Source organism: Culex pipiens, chromosome 1 (genome assembly GCF_016801865.2).
Source record: "Culex pipiens pallens isolate TS chromosome 1, TS_CPP_V2, whole genome shotgun sequence".
In the NCBI taxonomy this organism is placed as follows: domain Eukaryota; kingdom Metazoa; phylum Arthropoda; class Insecta; order Diptera; family Culicidae; genus Culex; species Culex pipiens.
Window position 1 is genome coordinate 17,247,450 of NC_068937.1, and position 21,543 is coordinate 17,268,992.

Sequence of the window (21,543 nt, forward strand, 5' to 3'; positions counted from 1 at the left end):
ATCGAACCAATTTAGATGGGTTGAGAAATTCGGTAAACTAACAACTACCGAATTCGGTAAAAAAATGTACGTGTGTGGTTAACCCTTCTAATTTATAATTTTCTTTAGTTTTGAATGTCTGAATTCTGGATTTTTGTTTGGAATTAATAACCTTCATCCCGGTATGAGAATCGAACTCATCGAACGACGCCGCGCGTCGAAGTTCATCCCCTATCGGTCAGGATAAGTGAACATTTTTAAGTAAAAATTCCCATGTATTCATATTTAGATTACCTGTTCAAAACCACCAACTTTTGAAAAAGTATGCGAGATATAATATCGTGTTTTTTTTTCAAAAATGAAACGACCAAAAATGTTGCATTATTTTTTTACTAAGCAAGAATGTTTAGTTGGTACGGTATGTCCACGCGTCCTTCCTCCCCTGTAGATTTTGTGAAATGTGATCCGTTCACAGAATCCTTCCTGCGGTAAACACAACGCAGTAGGGCTGGCCAGCTTTAGTTTTTGTAATACATTTCCGGGTGTTCCCGGATGTGCTGCAATTATTAATAATGACAAGAAAAGTGCTTGGGGCGTAATCCAATCACAAGACTTTCCAGCATGCTTTCATCGGACTGGCTGCGTTTGGGTTAGATTAGATTAGATTAAACAAGAATTTTTAGCATATTTTTTGCAAAATATCGTCTTAAATTATTTAAAAAAATTACAATTGAAAAAAGAAATTTATGATATTTAAAAAAAACTGAGATTTAACACTAGCAATCCATGGCATCTTAGTTTTATTCCTGGACGATAACAAATTCCATTTTCAGGCCTATTTCATTTTTGGATTTTTAAATTGAAAAGAAAAAAGATTTGTTCATTTTTGGTTTGTCTTTCGAGATTTCTGAATATTTTTATTTTCTAGACTATTTCAATTTACTTAAAAATTAACAAAATTTATAGATTTTTTTTACTGTCTTTAATATTTTCCTTTTTCGATTTTCGGCGATTTTTTTTATCAATTTACAACTTTGATTTTTTTTCCTATTTCCTAATCATCGGAAATAAGTTTATCCGTTGCCAACGATGATTTTTATATTTTTAAGATTATTTTTTAAAATTAAAAATTATTTCAGTTATAATAAAAAAAACATGAAGTTCCTTTTTTAAATTCAAACATTTTTTTGTTTTTTTTTTTATTCTGATACAAAATAAAAAAACATGTTGAAATTTTCGTTTTATTTAAAGATTTTTGAGTGTTTTTATTCTTTGACTATTTTGTTTTTATTTTCAATTTACTTTTGAATTTTGAGTTATTACATTTCATAAAAATAAAAAAAAATAATAGCTTCAAGTCATTTAATTTCTAAACCTTTAAATTATTTTTTGACGTATATTTCATTTATGAATTCTGTTTAAAAATAACAAAAAAAAATCGAGATTTCAAGTTTTTTTTTATTTTTATGCAGTTTTAATTAACTTGAAATTTTTGAGTTATTATATTCTGAAAATTATGCATTTTCAGATTTTTTTTTAAATTATAATTCAAAGATTTTTTTCTTTTTCTCATCAATTTACTCATCATCGGCGATAACTTTATCGGTTGCCATCGTTGATTTTTAAAATAATTCCAAGATTATTTTTCATTATTTAAAATTATGTTATTTACAAATAACATAAAGTTCATTTGTTAACTCTGATATAAAATAAAAAATGTGTTGAAATTTTCGTTTTTTTACAAGGTTGTTTTCCTTCTTTGAATATACGAATTTACTTTTGAATTTTAAGTTATTAAATTCTAAAAATATCCACAAATTGACATTCGTAAATCAAACAAACTTAAACTATAACAAAATTTAAACCAAAATTTAAAGATATTTAAATTTAGATTAAAAAACATTTGTAATATAAATTTTGAAAATTTCAAGGATTAAAAAATTTAAAATGGTTTTCAAAATAAAGGAAAAATTTAACAAAAAATCATTTAAGGTTTAGAGATTTTTGTATTGATTTTTTAAATACAAAAACATGTACAGATTTGAAAAAAAAAACAGAAAAATGAAATGATCAATAACAAAATTTAAAGGTTCGAAATTCAAAAAAATTAAACACGTAAATTGAACAAAACAAGAATTTTAAATTTTATTAAATATTATTTTTTTAAATCATGCAAGGGCAATAAAAAAGTACAAAAATATATTCAAAAAGTTTAATTTTTAAAAAAGTAAATAACTCCGGAATTTTAAAATTTCAGAAAATTAAAATTCCAAATTGAGAAATTCAAAAAAATAATGTTTAAAAAATCAAAAATTGTAAGCTATTTGTTAAAACCATACAAAAACACAAATACAAATAAAAAAATAAAAAGATAAACACCTACACAGAAAAAAAAATTATGGTAATATTCATCAGGAAATGGAGACAGATTTTGTGTCAAAAAAAATGATTAATTTTACCCCAGAAAATGATGAATTTTCATTTGTTTTTGATAAATATTCATTAGGTTTACATTTTGTATGGAATATTAATCAAAAAAAGAGGTAATATTCAACCTACCAAATTTTCAACATTCCAAAATTCAACTTTTTTTCAGTGTAGAGCACCATTCTTTTTAACAAAAAAAAATTAGAAAAAAAGTGTCAAATTAATAATTAAAAATTCTAAAAATTCAAAAATAACGAAAGGACCAACCACGCGACTTTGCGTATTTTTTTCGAAACTTTTTGATTTTTTAATGTGTTATGCTATTGATAGGCCTTTAACCGATAAGAAAGTTTTTTTTTTAAGTTTTAACTTTAATTTGAAAAATAATTGGTAAGGGAACTTTGAGAGATAACAGCGGGGACAAACGAATTTCATTTTTGTACAATGCTGGAATGAAAAATTAGACAAATAAAATTCAAAAAACATTACAAAACATTTAAAAAGTAGAAATTGAGAAATATAAAAATTATGAATATTTAAAATTTTGAATTGTATCTTAATAGAAATAAAAAAAATTAACATTTTCAATTTTGAAATATATCTTAGTAGATCAGATTTTAAAATCAATTATTTAAAATCTCAAAAAAATATTACAAGAAACTTATGGATAAAAATATTCAACATTTAAAAATTTGCGGATTTTTTTAAAATAAGAAACTTAAAAAATAGGAAATCCGAAAATTCAAACAGTACCATTGGAAAAAAAACTTTTATTCATAAAACTTTATAGAGATTTATAAACCATTTTTTTTTTAATTTACAATTTTGGATTTTTTTTTTTTAAGGTCCAATAAACCAAATTTCCAGTTTTTGCTTTTTGGGTGTTTTTTCTTTTTGGGTGTTTTTTCTTTTTGGTTTTTTGGACCTTTTTAAAAAAACTCCAGAAGTATACCTAAGGCTACCAACTGTACGGATTTTTTCCTTACCGTACGGATTTTCGACCTTCTCCGCGGATTTTTAACAGGCCGGAATTTTTGTACGGAATTTTTCTCATAATACGGATTTGTACGGAATTTTAATCTAATCTAATCTAATCAGACCCTAGCGCAGCCAATCTTTCGAAGGGATCCTGGAGAGTGCCTTAGGTTAGATGACGCCTAGCACTCTTCTTGTCATTTATTAACATTTGCATCGGAATGCATTGAAACATCACAAGCGTTAAAGCGGCCAGGCCTACTGCGTAAAGCCGTATCGCAGAGATGACTCGTAATTGGGTTGAGTTTGAGCACTGAGTGTTCGAACAACAACACAATTCTGAATCGACAGGGGAGGAAGAAGCGTGGGGACACACCACCATACGCTCCTAGATTTGGTTGTATTCGTTGGGAGCACCATGCTAAGAAGGTTGGGTACTCCGGGACCCTCTGGGATGGGACATTGTATTTCCACGAATGCCCTGGACACTATTTGCCGTGGTTATAGCGCCACAACTCGCTCATACGGATTTGTACGGAATTTTAACAACTTTTTAAAAATTTCATTGCTTTTTTGATTGGGCCAAAGCTTTCTCTAATTAGATATTTTTATTTAACTATCAGTTTGATTTTAAAGGTATAACTTGCATAATTTTCCGGGTTTTCCTCTGTTCAAACTTGATTGTCAATGATTGTTCTTTTTACATTCCTTACAAAACATATTTATTAAAAGATCAAATGTTGGCTTGTGAAAACCTTGTGTTGTGCTTGTATTTATAGGACCTTTCCAATAAAAACTCTATAAATGTTTTCGTAAAACCACTAACCACGATATTATTCGTAAAAGCAAACTTGACATTTCGTAAACTTTTAAACGTTTAACAAAAATATGTTTAATTTCCAAATTCCAAACTTATCTAAATAATTCCTTGACAGTTTTTGATATACCATGGTGTCATATCGGTAAAGTACGGATTTTGGCTCAGCAAGAGTTGGTAACCTTATACCATTATTTTTTTTAATTTGTAAAAAATTTAAAACTCTTAGGACAAAAAAATCCTTTAGTTTTTCTTAGTTTTAAATTTCGAAATATATTCACATCGCATGTGCATGTCAAACGTGATAGAATTCAAAATTACAGCCAATTGGATCAAATTTGAGAAAACAGACACGATTCCGACGGGACAAAAATGTCAATTCCACGAAAACTGGTCGTGTTGCACCTTAAACTTCATGAAATTCAAAATTGCTAAAATGATCAAAATTTAAAATTGACAGTTGGCCGCTCTGGAACCGGCGCCGGAACGTTCCTTCGGGGTCAAACATTTCCCTTTTAGGGAAAATTTATTGTGTGACATATTAAACTTCATGAGATTTTAAACTACATCCAATTGGATCGAATTTGACGCTTGTTGGTTAAGTTTGGGCTTCTTCTGGAACCGATTCCGGATTGTTCCGACGGGTTACAAAAATTTCACAATTTCAAGAAACGCCGTCGTGCCAACCTCAAACTTTATGGAATTTGAAGGCGGATTCAAATTTATATTTTTTAAGGATTTTTACCGGAATCGGTTCCGGATGTTCCGAAATTTGAAAAAAAAAAAGTCAATTGCACTAAAATGGACGCCCGATTAGGTTAGTAGACATTGAAGAAGCAGAGCGAGAGAAAACCCCGGAAATGATTAGAGCTAGGGACAGTTCACAATATGTACACTTACACAGAGACTCCGCTGGATTCTTAAATTGGAATGCTTTATTTCCCCCCAAACCGGCTCAAGTACTTACCTCGCTGCTCGCGCTCCTCGATGAACGCCACCAGCTCCGGCACCTTGATGACCGTCATCATCGACTGGCTCTCCCGCGAAAGCTCCATCTCGAACTCACTGAACTCCACCTCCTCGCTGGTTTCCACCGTCAGCCGTTCGTTCTCCTCCAGGTAAATGTCCAGGAACTCGGAGTCAATCTTCAACCCGTTGTTCTTCGCCTCCTCCAGGCCGTACACCTTGGCGTCGGTGGTGCGAACTTCCAGCGCGAGCGAGGGCGGGATCTTGCGAATGTCTTGCAGCTTGACCATGATCATACAGCCGTAGTCGCAGAGGTAGATCGTTGGGCGGCAGTCGCCGGCGGCCTCGATGCAAACTCCGCGGTACCAGGTGCTCATGTCGCGGACGAGGCACACTTCGTGGAGGCGGGGCGTGAAGTTTTCGGTGAATTTCTCGACCTTTTTGCCGTAGCTTTGGAGTTTGCGGTGCAGGTCGTGGAGGTAGGGCAGGTCGGAGTACGCGATCAGGCCGACGCGGAAGTCCAGCTTGACGGTGGTTCGGTTGAGGATGAGGATGTCCAGGGTTTGGTTCGGGGGGAGTCGTTTGGCGGGGATTGAGTTGTAGTTGACGAACGCGTCGACGTTGTCGAGGGCTTTTTCGATGGGGATGGTGATGAGTTCGTTGATGCGCTTGTTGACGCTGACGCCGTACGCGGTACGGAGCTGGGCGTCGACGAGGTTTCCGCACTCCGTCTGGGCCTTCATCTCGAGCGGTTGGTTGATGAGGGTTTTGAGGTAGTCGATGGCTTTTTCGATGTGGCCGTACTCGGTGGTGATGCCGTGCAGGTGCACCTTGTGGACGCGGACCTTTCGCAGCTTCAACGCGCTGTCGTTGAGTTGTTTGAGCTGCTTCACCGGCACCAGCTGAATTAGGCCAAACTCGATGAACACGCAGCTTGCCTGGCCCTTCGCCACCTTCGTGATCAGCACTCTGGCGTAGATCTGCAGCGGTTCGTAGAATGCCAAGCAGATGGCGCCCGCCACTGGCACGTTCTTCAACGGCTGCGCCGTCAGCCCGGCTTTGGCCACATCGCTCAACGTCTGCAGGTACTCCTTGTTGCTCTCCTTGTCCAGCGATCGCACAAACACCCGCTCCGGACTCAGCACCGCCAAGATCATCACGTGCGAACCCTTCTTGAACGCTTCCTGCGTCAGCCCGTCCTCGTCCAGATCTTCAAACACAGCCGAAGGCGCGGGGACGCGCACCTTGACGCCCTGAATGTGGCACGAATCCTTGTGCTTTCCGTAGTCCTCGGCCTGGCAATGCCGCGAGCAGTACGTGGCCGTGCAGATCGAACAGCTGAAGAAGCCGCGGTGGCCGCAGGCCACACAGCTAGAATCCGGAAACAATTTGCTCTGATCGGCGGGAAGGCTCGAAAAGTGGTAGACTGGCTTCTTCCGATCACCGTCTTCAACCAGCGTCAACCGGCTGACGGACTCGCGCTGCGCCAACTTGTCAATTAGTTGAACAATCCCAACATCAATTCCTTTGTCAACCTCAAGCTTCCCCCCTCCCCCAATCAGCGTCACCACGCTAAATATCTCCCCCGCATCGACCCGCGACAGCTGCGTCAACCGATCTCCCTCCGCCCGATAATGCGGCGCCGTGGCCAACCCCTGCTCCTCCGGAAACCGTACCCTCAACGGAATCGAAAACGCCGTCTTAACCCGCCGCTGCGCCACCGTCCGCTCCCAGCTCTCCTCGTCCGGCCCCAACGTCTCAATCGAGTGCACCACCTTCTCCCCGGACCCGGCGCCAAACGGCGGCGGCGGCATCGGCACCAAATCCGTGTCCTTCTTCTCGTGCGCAAACGCCGCGTAAAACTGAAAGCCCAACTTGGCGTTCAACTCCTGGATCGCCAGCCCCGCCTCGCTCGGGTTCCCGAACTCCACAAACGCAAAGTTCCCGCCCTCCTGCTTTGCCTTGTACACGTTCACAATGGTTCCGTACGGCCGGCAAAGCTCCCGCAGTCCGGCCTCCGTCAAGTCGCGCGTGTTCTTCAACCGAATGCGAACCGCCGGCGGTTCGCTAAACCCCATCTCACTGCCTCCACCGGCCGCGGCCGCCGCCGCCGCCAACGCTCCCGGCTGCTGCCGGTCGTCCAGATCCGCGCCCGGCCCGGTGTCGTACCGGTTCAGTTCCGGGTCGCAGTAGTCCTTGCTCATCTGGTCCAGCTCGGCGTCCAACGCGGCCAAATCCAGCGCGTCGCCTTTTGAGACCATGGCTTGTACTTTCTCACCAATCAAAACGAATTACCGGCGCGAAATTTCACTTTATTTTGTGCGAATTTTTGCAACTTGAAACGACGCAAAGCACGCCTTTTTTACTTTGAAGGGACTTTTTTTTGTTTGAAATTTTGACAAGTTGGATGAACACTTCGAGGTTTGCAAAACGGAATGAACACCAAAAAGAGATGTGAACCGTCAAAGGGCAAGGGCGCAAACGGGACTCACAGACAAGAGAAAGAATATTTTTCTAAAAGATTAAAAAAAACTCTGGAGTTTTTTTTTTAAATGGCCTAATACACTTTTTTTTTGCTTTTTGGGTGTTTTGAAATCAATACTCAACAACTTCAAGGTTATTTTTTTCTATTTTTCTTAAAAAATTGAAATGCAAAAAATATTCCCTACAATCCCTCATTACTGCTTTCAGTTAGATTAACTGAAATCTGCACTGCTGAAATTTTCAGTAAATGAAAAATTGCTGAAATCTCAGTAAACTTTGACAGCTCCATACAAATTTAAACTGAAGTTCAGTGAAAAACTAACTGAAAATTTCAGTAGTGCAGTTTTCACTGAAAACTGAAAACGAACATCAGAATTTGCTGTGTAGTTCATAAGAAGCTGGCAAAAAATATAAATTCAGTCATCCCTCATATTCGGAACAGTTTACAGATCGGCCAATTTGGAGGCAGTGTTTTGCTGCTCTGAATGAAAATGTCTTGAGATGCAGTTTTTTGTTTTAAAAATTCTACTTTTACTAGTGAAATAGCAAGAGAATGATCAAATAGAAAGGGTCGACAGAAAAGCTGCGTTTGGCATGCTATTGACAAATTATCACAAAGCTTTGATTCACGGTTGATTGTCCCGCCCGTGTGGATCAATCGGACCGCGCACTGGACTCACAATCCAGAGGTCGCCGGTTCGAATCCCGCGGCGGGCGCTCTAAAATTCTTTGTGTAAATATGGGTATTCGGCGCCGTCGCTCCGTGCCATACTTTCATACACTTAGGAGCCCAGGGCGGCGAAGTCCTTGTAGATAAAAAGGAAGACACTAGTGGTTGGTACTAGCAATGGTGGCCGACAGCTATAAAGTCAACTTCGTTTTTTGATTCACGGCTAATTTTTTTTTTTCAAGATGAATTGCATAGATTTTTTAATAAATTTGAAATATGTTTTGGAATTTTTTGTGTGCTTGCGTGTGTTAAAAATGCTTAAAAATTACAGCTCGCTTCAAAAATTTGCTTGATTTTTTTGTTTATATTTGACAATTCAAGGGTTTTTTTCTAATGGTCCTTTAAGCTATTGTCTTGCATATGTTTATAGGTCTCTTTTTTCAAAAAAAAAAAAACTCCGGAAATATATCTTAATTGTCTTCAAAATTAATCTAAATTTAATTAGAAGAAGAATGTGCAGAAAAAAAGAAGTGAAGGAGGAGGCAACAAAATATTTCCTCAAAATCAATATTTTTAAATTGAACAGTTTTGAGCCATTTAAAACAAAATAAAGAATATTTCAAATGTTTTAAATGACTTCAATCGTATTGAAAAGAAGAAAAATGTGTTTTAGCTTTGATTAACGGCTAAATTTAAGATAATTACCACTGCCGTAGGGATCACTTCTTCCTTATAGGCTGTTACTCATATTTTTCAAAGTTTATGGCTCCCTCCCACTTCAAATGCTGAAATTCTGGTTTGTAATTTAAATTTTTTATTTTTTTCTATAGGTTCCCCCTAGACCTCAAAAAACTTTGAAGAATATTTGCATCGGCCTAAATTTGTAAAGTTTTTTGAAAACATTTTTCCTCTTTTTTATGTTTTTGTAAAAATTAGGATAAGGAACCAAAGCTGTGAAAATTATTTACAACAGTTTTCAAAAGGACAAAATCAAGATTAAATATCAGATTTTACAAAAATAAGATTTTTACCAAACATAAAATACAATTTAAAAATAAAACAAACAAAAAATAGTTAAAGGTGGTTCAAATTAAGGACAAATGATTTTTCGCAATTTCACGGAAGCTGAGAAATCCGTACAATGTGCTCTGGATCATGAAATTTTACATATCATATAAAATAATCATCACATCGATGATTTTACAATTGAGTTTTTATTCCCAAACGCATCACAATAATTTTGATACCTATAATGATAAATATGTTACTGAAAATGAAACCAAACTTTACGATGTATTTTTTAATTTCATCTAATACCAAATTGGCTCTTGAATCTCGACGTAAAAAAAAAACTCGCAAAAAGCTGCCAAAACTGATTTGAAATAAAAAATTGATGGAATTGTAATATCAACGATATGTTGATTGTTTTAAATCATGTTTCAAATAAAAAAAACTGTGTAAAATAAACAGTTGTGAATTTTTACGAACTAATCAAAAACATTTGTTTCTTTATTTTGTTTAAATTTGTTTCAATAACAGTTTGTCCACTCTTCAATCAAGAATATTGAAAAAATATAAATGATAGGTTTTTCAAAAAAAAACTACAAAAGTACAAAATCACTAGCCTTGCACATAACTACCCGTAACTACGTAAAAATTAGTTTAAAAAATACAAAATATATTAATACAACAAGCATTTCCGCGCGTGCCTTTTGACGTTATGTGTTTTAATTTATATGGAGTTTAAGGTTCATATTGAACGTAATAAAAATAATTGCACACAAAAAAAATACTCTAAATTTAAAAAGATCGTTCGTTGTATTAAAAGTTCGCGTTGGTGAATATTCGTAGAAAGTTCAAACTTTTTAATTTAAAAGTTGGAAAGTTTTTGATACTACCATGCATTTATGGAACAAAATCGTTGTATCGGTAAAAGTGTTTTACTTTTAATTGGAAAAGAAACCTTTTATGGCAAGAATAAACAACATTTAATACTACAGTGATAATTTCAGAAGAATGAGCTTGTTTTTTATATTTATTTTTAAAACTTTAAAACAGCATGCTAAAAACAACACATTTTTTATAGCATTTAACGCTTCTGATCAAGGTTGGCCAACATTCGAGTCCAAGCTGTACCGATTCTTACGGTATGCCACCGGTCACTTCCAAAGACCCCAAACTGGATGGTTCCGGATGGACGTTTCGACGCGCGACAGCAGTGTAGAGAACAGGATGGTCACGTTGTCGGCCTTCTTCAGGACAGTCTTGGAGGAGCTGGCCGTTGATTCGGAAAGGGTGGTCGATGTTTCCCGGCTAGGGTGTGAAGTGCCTGAACGGGGAGTTCCCGATCCTGGAAGCGCATCCGGAACGTGGGGTTGATGAGGCCTTCATCCTCCTTTGAGAATGACAGATTTTTCGGCTCGCTGTTATGGTTCATTCGGCTGGAGCTGCGCCGTCGCGAGGTGAGCGTTTGTGGGCAGAAAGTTGCTAGAAGAGATGGAAGTAAGTGAAGTTGGCTAATCACTGCACACATTCTCAATACTCACCGGTGTTGTAAAACGCCGGCACCGAGTGCAACATCTGCGCTGACCACCTCCGATTATGCCGCTTCTCATCGTCCTCCTCTTCGTCGGATCCTTCTCCTCACCGTGAAAATTAACTTTCTCGTACTTGTCCAAAAACCAGACGTTAATCTTCTTCCACGCAAACTCGTTGTTCATGCAACGCTTCGGCAGTGCCATCTCCTCGATAATCTCGCCCCAGTCCTCGCGGGACTTGACCTTCAACCACCAATCCCGGGCCACCACCACCGAATACAACCGGTTCGAATCCACATTCCTACCTCCCATCCTACAAAAACAAACATAATCAATCACAAACCCCACAAAACACCCAAGCTTCCTTCTTACCTATTCCGGTCCTGGAACAGCTGCAGTTCCTGCAGGAAGCTGGCCTTGTCCTTTTCGAGCAATAGACCTCGTCCCGCACCCGCACCACCCTCCTTCGAAGGCGTTCCGCTGCTGCTGTTTGGCTCACAAAGTTTTCCGCGTCGGCTTTGCTTTGCGTCCTAGACTCACCAGCACCACCGCGGTGCACCGGACCCACAAAAGTGTTTGTTTACATTTGGGACTTAGGCGTACTCGGTTACACGAGAACGTCAAAATGAAAGAAATTTTACAGTCGTATTAAAAGTTAAGACTTTTAAATCAGTTAGTAAGGAGATTTCTAAAAACTTTACCAGTAAAAGTTTTCATTTTTAACACAAGAAAAAAACTTTCCCTCAAGCAAATTTTAGCAACTTTTTAAATCGAAAATAAGTTACTTTTGTCTTTACAGTAATATTTTTTTGTGTGTGGCATTAGTAATAAACATATTCCTGATAATATTGATAAGTATTCAATTGTTGAATGTGTTGATTTGTTACCAAATTATTTTCCTTGTTTAGATTTTTTATTGGAATTTTCTATCACTTATGAAATACATGGCAAGATGCATGAAGTTTTATAATATTTTGTTCCATTTCTTTTTCTTTCAATTTACAGATTAAAAACTCCGTCAGCGCACGCATGCCGATCAACCGCAAGCTGGAGCAGGACGACATGGAGGGCGTAGACGAGAAGGAGTGGGAGGAGTAAATCCACCCAAAATGAACCCGACAGTGGAAAAAAAGCAAATATATTTAAACAATCGCCAACAAAACAAACAAAAACGCATCTTTCTATCGCATCCAAATGCATCCAACATACATCAGTGGTTAGCGCGCCCCTCCTCTTTATAATCACAACACAGCAAACAAATAAAGACGAGAAAAATGACAGTTTTATAAGAAGAAACAAATATCGTAGCACTGCAGTAGAACTCATCAACCGTAAAAAAAATCGCAGAGACTGTTGAGACAACAAAAGTGACAAATCCAACCAACTGCCAATCTCCATGACGATGATGATCGGAACCAGATTTTTCCACCCGTTTTTTCACACGATATATACAAACACAGCAAACACTCAACATTTTCCAAGTTTTGTACCACATAATCTCTCTAACCGTAGGATGTTTCACGAGCGACCAACTTGTTGCACCTTGCAACAACTGTGCAACATGTTTGAGGTTGAGTTACACCGAAAAAAAAGAACTGATCCATTTCCCGTTTGCGGGATTTTCTTTCTTTTGTCAACGGTTCTCTCTCTCTTTATTTCCACGCGTGGTGACGTATTTGCAGCAGAGATTCAGCACTTTGGTGAAGCTTTGAAGAACGAAAAAAAAAATCGTGTGTGAATGTGCTTGCTCTCTGTGTCTTTCTCTTTTGAATCATCCGAGAAGGCCAAAATTCACATAAGAAGCTAGTCAAATGAAAATGCTCAAACCAATCGTAAACTCTAATGATATTTTGATAAAATGATGATGCTTTAGCGCATAATATGTTGCTGTACGTGTAGGATTCTAGGCTAATGTGAAGGTAATCGGGAAGCAGTCGGAACGGCACAAATTCTTGTATTGTTGAAATCAGCTACCAAGGAGATGAGAAATGACAAACGATAATTTGGAAGTGTATAAGATTCGGGGCAAAAGTGGCGCAAAATTGATAAAAAACAAAATTTGTAATATATAGCAATTCGGTTGATTTGATATAGACTTGTAAGCGTAGCCAATTTTGCTACATTATTTATTTTTCTGCAAAACACACTCCGTGAAGTAATTGTGATGAGACTTCTTATTTAAATTGTAAGATTCGAATTGTGCATTGTTTATGTTTTACCGAGTACAGATAGTTTTATGTGTGCCATTGCTAAATCCCTTTTTTCGTGCTTGCAGTTTTAAAACCCCGAACGATGCTGTTACTAGTGCATGATTTCATCCAACTGATTTCATATTTTCTGCTAACCATTAAAGATTTATACACGCTATCATATCTCGTTCACAATTGCATTATTACGCATCAATAGATAATCTTAATCGCATAAAATTAACAAGCAAAAAAATCGATTATTTACAAGATAAACATAAACACACAGCTTATATTGAAACGTGATTCCTTTCGTATGAACATTACTGTATTTGTAACAAGTATTGTACAATTATTGGAACATTATTATTACAAACAAACAAAAAAAACACACACACACACACACTACTAGAAGCAACACGTGGAGAGAAACTCTACAATATCCCAAAAATCAAGTTTTCCCCCTTTTCCAGCGAATAACATCCACTATACTTTACGAATTCACTAAATGAAGACTTGAACTGCGAAATGCGAACCGACGAAGATGTTGTTTGCATTGAGTATTTAGTAAAACGAGACGTAGCAGTCCACACTCACATCATCAGCATTTTATACAACAACAATATGAACAAACAAAAAAAAACAATAAAAATATATACTGTATCTTATGTACTTTGCTTGAATGCAAAATTATGATGAAAGAAATATACAATTAGTAATAAATTGTTGACTATTTTTGAATTGATATTGAAAGAAACAGTCCATCTTAGGAAGAGTAAGTAGGATTTTTTTCTGTTTGAGAATTAAGACACGGAATCCTGATTACAAGGACTATTGTATCATGAAAAAAGTAAGATATCAAATCAAACCATCCACATTAACGACCCCCGGGTCTTTTGTGGTCTCTATTGCAAGTTTCTGCTCGAACCTAGGAGTCCGAAGGCTTGAATGGGGAGAGCACCTAAACCTATTTCTACTCCATGGAACCTTCCACCCCAGTGTTTGAACTGACGACCTTTGGATTGCGAGTCTAACCGCCAGCGATTCCACCGGAGTAGGCTTGGTTTGGTGTGTTATTTGTTCTTTGTACTTTCAACTCGCTGGTTCTCTGTCATAACTCATAACTTAACCAATCAAGATGATTCTTTTTTCCAGTGATTTGTAAGGATGTCTTGATGATCCTAGAACTTTACAGAACTTAATTTAGATTATGCAATTTAAAAACTCAATAAGGCTGTTGCAAGTATTTTTAATAGTTTATCCTTCCTCAAAACAGAAAAAAAACTAAAACTTCATTTTTTAAAGTAATAGAAGTCCAATTAACATTTAACATTTTGGATTAATGCACTTCCCTGGGTTGATAATTATTATAATCATATTTAGCATGTTTGAGCCCGTTAAACACATTTTTTTCGCGAAAAATAAATGTTCGTCAATACATAAAAATTTAGAAAACTGAAACGTCCAAACACTTTCAGAGTTTTTTTTGAAAGGACCTATAAACTCTAGATGCATAGAGGCATAGAGCTATTACAAAAACTACTGCATAGGTACTTATTTATGCATAAAATATAAGGAATGTTAGTGAAACACAAAGCCAAGTTGACCCCAGAAAAAAAACCTTTCAAAAAACATTCATGGTGTCGATCCAAATCCCAAAATAAAATTCCCTGACTTTTCCCTGACCTCTCCAGACCATCAATTTTTTTTATTTTCTAGTTTTTACTAACATATTGTTTGGAGCATGGTTTCATGCATTTTCCTTTTTGAATATTGGAAATTTAAGATATTGAAAAACTTCAAAGACCTTTTTTTATTTTTAAACGATGGATTCTGCAAAAACTTAAAAACTTTTTTTTTATTTTGTCAATCTTTTTTTCTTATCGAACATCCAAAATGAGCAACTATAAAATTGTTCTGTGTTTTTTTATTTGGTGATGCCATTTTAAATGTTGCCCTTTACCAAAAACTCTAGAGTTTTTTTTTAATGGGTTCTATAAACATATGAAACACAATAGCTTACTGGACCTTTTTTTAAAAAAAACTCTGGAAATAATTAATAATTACAATTGTTGCAAATTTCAAATTGCGATTAGTTAGTTTCACTTCATTTACTAAAGAAAATTTAAAGTTAAAAGTTTTCAAAAAAAATCAATTGAAAATTTGAATTAAAGGCCGATGCCATTTTTGATTGTGTTTTTATAAAACAAACTAAAGGTTTTGGAGACAAAACCTTGAAAAATATGTAATTTTGAAGAACCTTAAGAAAGATTAAAACAAAACTGAAAAACTTAGAAAAATATACAATTAAATGTGAATTTTTCAAGTACATATTTACGGTCATTTTCAACAATGATTGTATTTAAAGTAAACGGTTTTCTGGATATTTGAACAAAACATCTTCTTAAATAATTTTACAAAAAAAAATAATATTTTTGCTATAAAATTTAAAAAATGGTTTCTACCTTGACCAGAGCCTACAGACGATAATTCACACGATCAATACATTTTATAAAAATAAAAACAAAATACAACCTGCTCGAGCTTTTCAAAAAGTCATTATTTATCAAACTTAGATATTTGGGTGTTTTGGAATAGATTCCAAATTTAAACTCGATCTGACCACGGGAACTCCTCCTTGTAACCCCTTGAATGTTGTTTGGGAAAAATATGTAAAATGTAGTTGTACAATCCCTATGAAATCTCGGATGTTAGAAACAACTTTATTTTTTATACCATATTTTATAAATTCTTGAACTCTCAAATTCCGTTATTCAGAATTGTAACGGAGAAATCGAAAAAAAAATCCGCGCCATCTTAAAACCCAATCCGCGCAAAATCCACGTCATTTTAAGAAAAATAATTTTGCGACAAACATACAAAAGAGTTTCATAATAAATTCAATTTTGTAATCTCAGAACGCAGAATCTTGAAACGCTGAAAATGTGTTTTTGCTAGGATTAGGTAAACTAGACGGAAAAGCCAAAACAAACATTTTGGCAAAAAAAAATCAAAAATTTTAACATTTAGAAATTTAGATCTAATAACAGAATGAAATCTTAATAAAAAAATTAAAATTGTAATAAATCCTCAATCTTGAAATGTTGAATTAAAGATACAGTTCATACTCGATGATCTTACCAAAGCGTCACTTAGGAAAATCGAAGCAAATTTTCCTATATCTTCTTCTCAAAATTTATCTAACCGAAAAAACTCCAAAAAAACTTCAAACTTTATCAGGTTTTCTGTAATCTAAGATGGTAACAAAAATGGCAGCATTCAAGAACCTAGGAATTTAAAGAATTAAAGAATTAAAGAATTTAAGAATTTAAGAATTTAAGAATTTAAGAATTTAAGAATTTAAGAATTTAAGAATTCAAGAATTCAAGAATTCAAGAATTTAAGAATTTAAGAATTTAAGAATTTAAGAATTTAAGAATTTAAGAATTTAAGAATTTAAGAATTTAAGAATTTAAGAATTTAAGAATTTAAGAATTTAAGAATTTAAGAATTTAAGAATTTAAGAATTTAAGAATTTAAGAATTTAAGAATTTAAGAATTTAAGAATTTAAGAATTTAAGAATTTAAGAATTTAAGAATTTAAGAATTTAAGAATTTAAGAATTTAAGAATTTAAGAATTTAAGAATTTAAGAATTTAAGAATTTAAGAATTTAAGAATTTAAGAATTTAAGAATTTAAGAATTTAAGAATTTAAGAGTTTAAGAATTTAAGAATTTAAGAATTTAAGAATTTAAGAATTTAAGAATTTAAGAATTTAAGAATTTAAGAATTTAAGAATTTAAGAATTTAAGAGTTTAAGAATTTAAGAATTTAAGAATTTAAGAATTTAAGAATTTAAGAATTTAAGAATTTAAGAATTTAAGAATTTAAGAATTTAAGAATTTAAGAATTTAAGAATTTAAGAATTTAAGAATTTAAGAATTTAAGAATTTAAGAATTTAAGAATTTAAGAATTTAAGAATTTAAGAATTTAAGAATTTAAGAATTTAAGAATTTAAGAATTTAAGAATTTAAGAATTTAAGAATTTAAGAATTTAAGAATTTAAGAATTCAAGAATTTCGCAATTCGCAATTTCGCAATTTTCAGTGTAAGAACGGGCCTTGACCGATCTTATGCACCAGGTTCCCGACGAACACGCACTGCCCTTACACCTACATCTCACCCTTGCTCTGAGTCAGTACGAGCAACACGCTAGAACACGCTTTGAGTGTTCGTGCCAGGCATGCACACCTTCTTTTCCGGTTACGCATTTTAACTCGGCCGGGGGTGGTACATTAAGTAGGGTTTGATGTAAGTATAAGCGCCTAACCGTTTAAAGTGTGCCTATCAACTTTCATTAAAGCAAAAACTGTTTTATTTTTAGTTTGAATTCAAAAACTAATTGTTATTTTACTGTGTATTGTTTTCTCCTGAAATCTTTCCTAGTGTTGAGTCGTGTTTATATGTTGCTATTTCTTTTGTCGCGGTGTTTTGTTACAATTTTTGGTCCTAAGCATGTTATAAAAGTTTACCAAAAATACAATAGTAATATTTGTGTTAATCCTTTAACCATTCCATAAATTGAGTAAGGGCTCAAACCTTACTTGTTTGAAAAAAGGGTGAAGATTGAAAACAATAGACAGTAAAATAGAATTTATTTTATAAAAATCAAGAATAAATTGTAAGAGAATGATGATCGTATTTGAAAGAATAAAAATTAGAAGCTAGATGTATTAGACGTAAAATTAGACAATAGTTGATAAAAAGAGATACAAAACAAGCTAAGATTATAGTAATGATAATTTAAAGGACAGATAAAGAATTATTCAAATAAATAAATTCGCAATAAAATCAAAAAAAAAAAGATTAGGCGAATGATAAATAGACTTGATCTTACTAGTACATTAAGGAAAAGTATATTTTTAAGGAAAAAAACAAAGTTTGTTACAGCAGTATCAATTGGTAAAAAAGAGTGGAAAAGCTTTGAGAGATAAGAGAATCAAAAGTTAGTAAAATCAAAATCAAATGATTAATATAGAAGAATGAATGAAGAAGTGAGAATCAGTAGAGCAAAATAAAAATAGGAGATAGGTGGTAGCTGAGAATGAAAAGAAGAGAAACCCCGTTGTGCGATGCTTCAGGTACATCCACAGCAGTTGACTCAACATACTGCGAATCGAAACAATACCGTCTACAATCACAAATGACTTCCCTTTCCCACATTGTCGCGCCCCTTTCTTTTAGCCGTCTCGACTCTGACCCGCGGTGGTCAAAGGTTTACGATCCGTTTCCACAGGCCACCAGCTAGGTTACACCTTGTCATCATGATGACTAAACCAAGCCAACGTGGAGGTAAGAAAATAGGACACTCGCAAGGAACCAGAGCTATACTGTTCTGATCAAGATAATTCGGATGATCTAACAGAACTACGGATGTAGTTAGTTACGCTCCTTCCAGGATGTTCCTTACGTGGACGTCAACCGAAGAGCACGCAACAAGGTCAGTGCCATTGCATGCTCTTAGGTATCAATCCTTGGCCTGCAAGAATTTAAGAATTCAAGAATTTAAGAATTTAAGAATTTAAGAATTTAAGAATTTAAGAATTTAAGAATTTAAGAATTTAAGAATTCAAGAATTCAAGAATTCAAGAATTTAAGAATTTAAGAATTTAAGAATTTAAGAATTTAAGAATTTAAGAATTTAAGAATTTAAGAATTTAAGAATTTAAGAATTTAAGAATTTAAGAATTTAAGAATTTAAGAATTTAAGAATTTAAGAATTTAGGAATTTAAGAATTTAAGAATTTAAAAATAATATTTTTTTGCTCTCTTGATTGTTTTTATTTAATTTTTTATTTTTGAATATTGATATCTTTGATTTTTTTTATAAGTTGAAAGTAATTTTATCTCTCTTAATATTTTTTTTAATTAAAATTGCTACCGCGCGAAATCCGCGCCAAATTCACGCCGTCCGTAACAACCCTGTTTATTCCATAAATTTTTGTTTTATTTCTGTAATTCTTGAATTTAATTTTTAATTCCATTTCACCATCACTATTTTGCTTACATTTTAGAATACACAAAATTAGATTACTTTGGATCAATTTTAAATCATAGTTCAGTTTAATTTTGAGAAAAATACAAATTTAGATAACGAATACTAAATAGAAACTTTGCAAAATTTTCTAACCTTACAATTTTTTTAGAATTTTAGAATAAGAATTTGAAAAAAATAAGAAATCACCAATTCCAAAATATTAGAAATTCAGAATTTTCAAAATTTAGAATCTTTATTAGAGTGTAAAAAAAATGGTGGGCGTTCAGGGGTTTGTTCCGGTAGGCATCTAGAGCCCAAATCCCAAATATGAGCTTGATTGGACGCAACAGGAGCTGGCGCTTCGCCCTTCAATTTTAAATGGGATTTAACCCGTAAAAAAAGATTTGTTCAAAAATGTCAATTTTTGAGGCATTTTAGCCACCAATGCGTTTGCGGGTCTCGTGGCGCAGGGGTAGCGGCTTCGGCTGCCGATCCCGATGATGCTATGAGACGCGGGTTCGATTCCCGCCTTATCCACTGAGCTTCTATCGGATGGTGAAGTAAAACGTCGGTCCCGGTTTCTCCTGTCTCGTCAGAGGCGCTGGAGCAGAAATCCCACGTTAGAGGAAGGCCATGCCCCGGGGGGCGTAGTGCCAATAGTTTTTTTTTCGCGTTTGCCAAAAACATCACTGGCGTGTAGCCAGATCCTTGCGCATCTTTTGGTATATATAACATTGAAGTTTGGAGCACCCTGGAGCTTGGTACAGACCTTCAAAGTTTAGCATTTTTTTTCGAAAAATTTTTCCCAGCAAAATCAAATGGCGTCTCGGGCGTCGCGGGGTGCGACGCATATCTTATTTGTCGGGGACGATTTTTCGAAAAATTGCCAAACTTTGAAGGTCTGTACCGAGCTCTAGGATGCTCCAAACTTCAATGTTATATATACCTGGAATACATTCAAATACATCAAGGGCAAATTTTCAAAGAGAAATGAAATTTTGTAGTAATATTTTTAAGATTATCGAAATTCCCTGACCCAGCTTAAAATTCCCTGACTTTCCCTGACTTTTCCAGGTCAAATAAAATTCCCTGACAATTCCAGGTTTTCCCTGACTTTTCCAGAAATCGACACCATGACATTGATTGGCATATAAACCTTTCAACCCTAAAATTGTCCAAATTTTCAAAAGTTCTTCTTTTCAATGCTCTTTAAGGTTGGTTGATCAATTGGTTGAAAATTTGATTTTTTGCGAATTCTTAAATCGAAACCCGCCTAGAGGAAACCGTCACCCAGCAAAATTTCAAAAAGGCAAAGAGGCAGAAAAAAATTTATTAAAAAATTAGAAATTTTAAAAATTCAAATCTTTTACAAAAATTGTTTAATTTGACTCCAAAAATACTTTAAAGCATTCTGATTTTCTGTGATCTAAGATGGCAGCAAAAGAATATTAGAATTTAATAACTGAAGAATTTAATAATTTAAGAATTTTAATATTTTGGAATTTATAAAACCTTTAGAATTTTAAATATTTTAAATATGTTTAAGTTGGTTCAATTTCAATTCAACAAAACACCTTTTTTTTCAATTTTACAAATTAAATTATCGCAGATTTAGCTGAGTTTTACAATCGGTGTTTACGTCTTTGACATACAAATGATTCGCACGAGGATTCGCAACAATTTCTTGATTAATAATAGACGTATCCAGTTTGAAATGGCCGCTAGGTGGCCAATGGTGTTAGAAATGACAGCTTCCATGTATTTGAATATGGGAACTCAGGAAAACTCAATTTTTAAGCAATAAAATGATTATTTATGATAAAAGTATTGATTGATTAGGTGCACAAAATGTGTCTAGAATATTATTAAAATAAAAACTGTTCCAAAAATTTGCAATTGAGATAAGTACACCATTCGATTCAGCAGGAATTTTGGGCACCAAAAGTATATAGTTTTCATATGTTAAGTGTTTTATTTTAGAAGAAAATTAACAAAAAGTATTAAAATCGAGACATTTAGTATGGGAGCTGTCAAATCTCTCACCATCAAAAAGCAGCGTTGAGCTTTCGCTGGATTTGTCTATTAATGATTCGAGAATTATTCGAGGGCCCCTCGGCACTCCCTTTCAAACGCGAATACCGACTAACATCTCCAGAAAAACTTTGACAGAAGGGCGTTCATCTCATTTTGTTTACGTTCATGCTCGCAGATAATGAACACCAGAAACGGTGACTTTATCGGTGAAATCAATCAAATTTAAATATTTTGTTAATTTTTCATTAGTGGAATTTCGAATATTAAATTTTTAATGAAACATTAACTTGCTATTGAATTGAAAAGTTTAACAGTATAAATTTCAGTGTATTTGTATGAATTTATTGATAATAATAATAAAAATTATTGTAGTTTAAAATTTGAATTTCAACCCACCGCACTCCTTGTTGTTGTTCATCTGTCATCCGT

The 21,543-nt window shown here is 34.5% G+C and overlaps 3 protein-coding genes across 4 annotated transcripts in view; 1 reads left to right on the top strand and 2 right to left on the bottom strand.

Annotated features, from left to right (window-relative positions):
* LOC120430544 (protein vreteno) overlaps window positions 1–8,256 on the bottom strand; it is a 75,476-nt gene extending 67,220 nt beyond the window's left edge. The window contains exon 1 of the mRNA XM_052711396.1: window positions 5,166–8,256. Within this exon, the coding sequence (XP_052567356.1) occupies window positions 5,166–7,425 (2,260 nt within the window). The 5' untranslated portion in view covers window positions 7,426–8,256. The remainder of the gene's footprint in view (window positions 1–5,165) is intronic.
* The window catches only part of LOC120430542 (coronin-7-like), an 81,913-nt gene extending 68,149 nt beyond the window's left edge, over window positions 1–13,764 (top strand). The window contains exon 10 of one of the 2 annotated variants that reach the window (XM_052711371.1): window positions 11,861–13,764. In XM_052711371.1, coding sequence (XP_052567331.1) covers window positions 11,861–11,953 — 93 coding nt within the window. In that variant the 3' untranslated portion in view covers window positions 11,954–13,764. The remainder of the gene's footprint in view (window positions 1–11,860) is intronic. The other variant, XM_052711375.1, reaches the window with a different exon arrangement.
* On the bottom strand, window positions 10,616–11,813 carry LOC120432017 (AT-rich interactive domain-containing protein 2-like). The gene is made up of 3 exons (XM_039597153.2): window positions 11,228–11,813; window positions 10,865–11,168; window positions 10,616–10,805 (listed from the first exon to the last, which is right to left on the bottom strand). The coding sequence occupies exons 2-3, from the start codon at window positions 11,165–11,167 to the stop codon at window positions 10,752–10,754; spliced, it is 357 nt and encodes a 118-aa protein (XP_039453087.1). The 5' UTR covers window position 11,168; window positions 11,228–11,813; the 3' UTR covers window positions 10,616–10,751.
* Window positions 13,765–21,543: the final 7,779 nt, after the last annotated feature.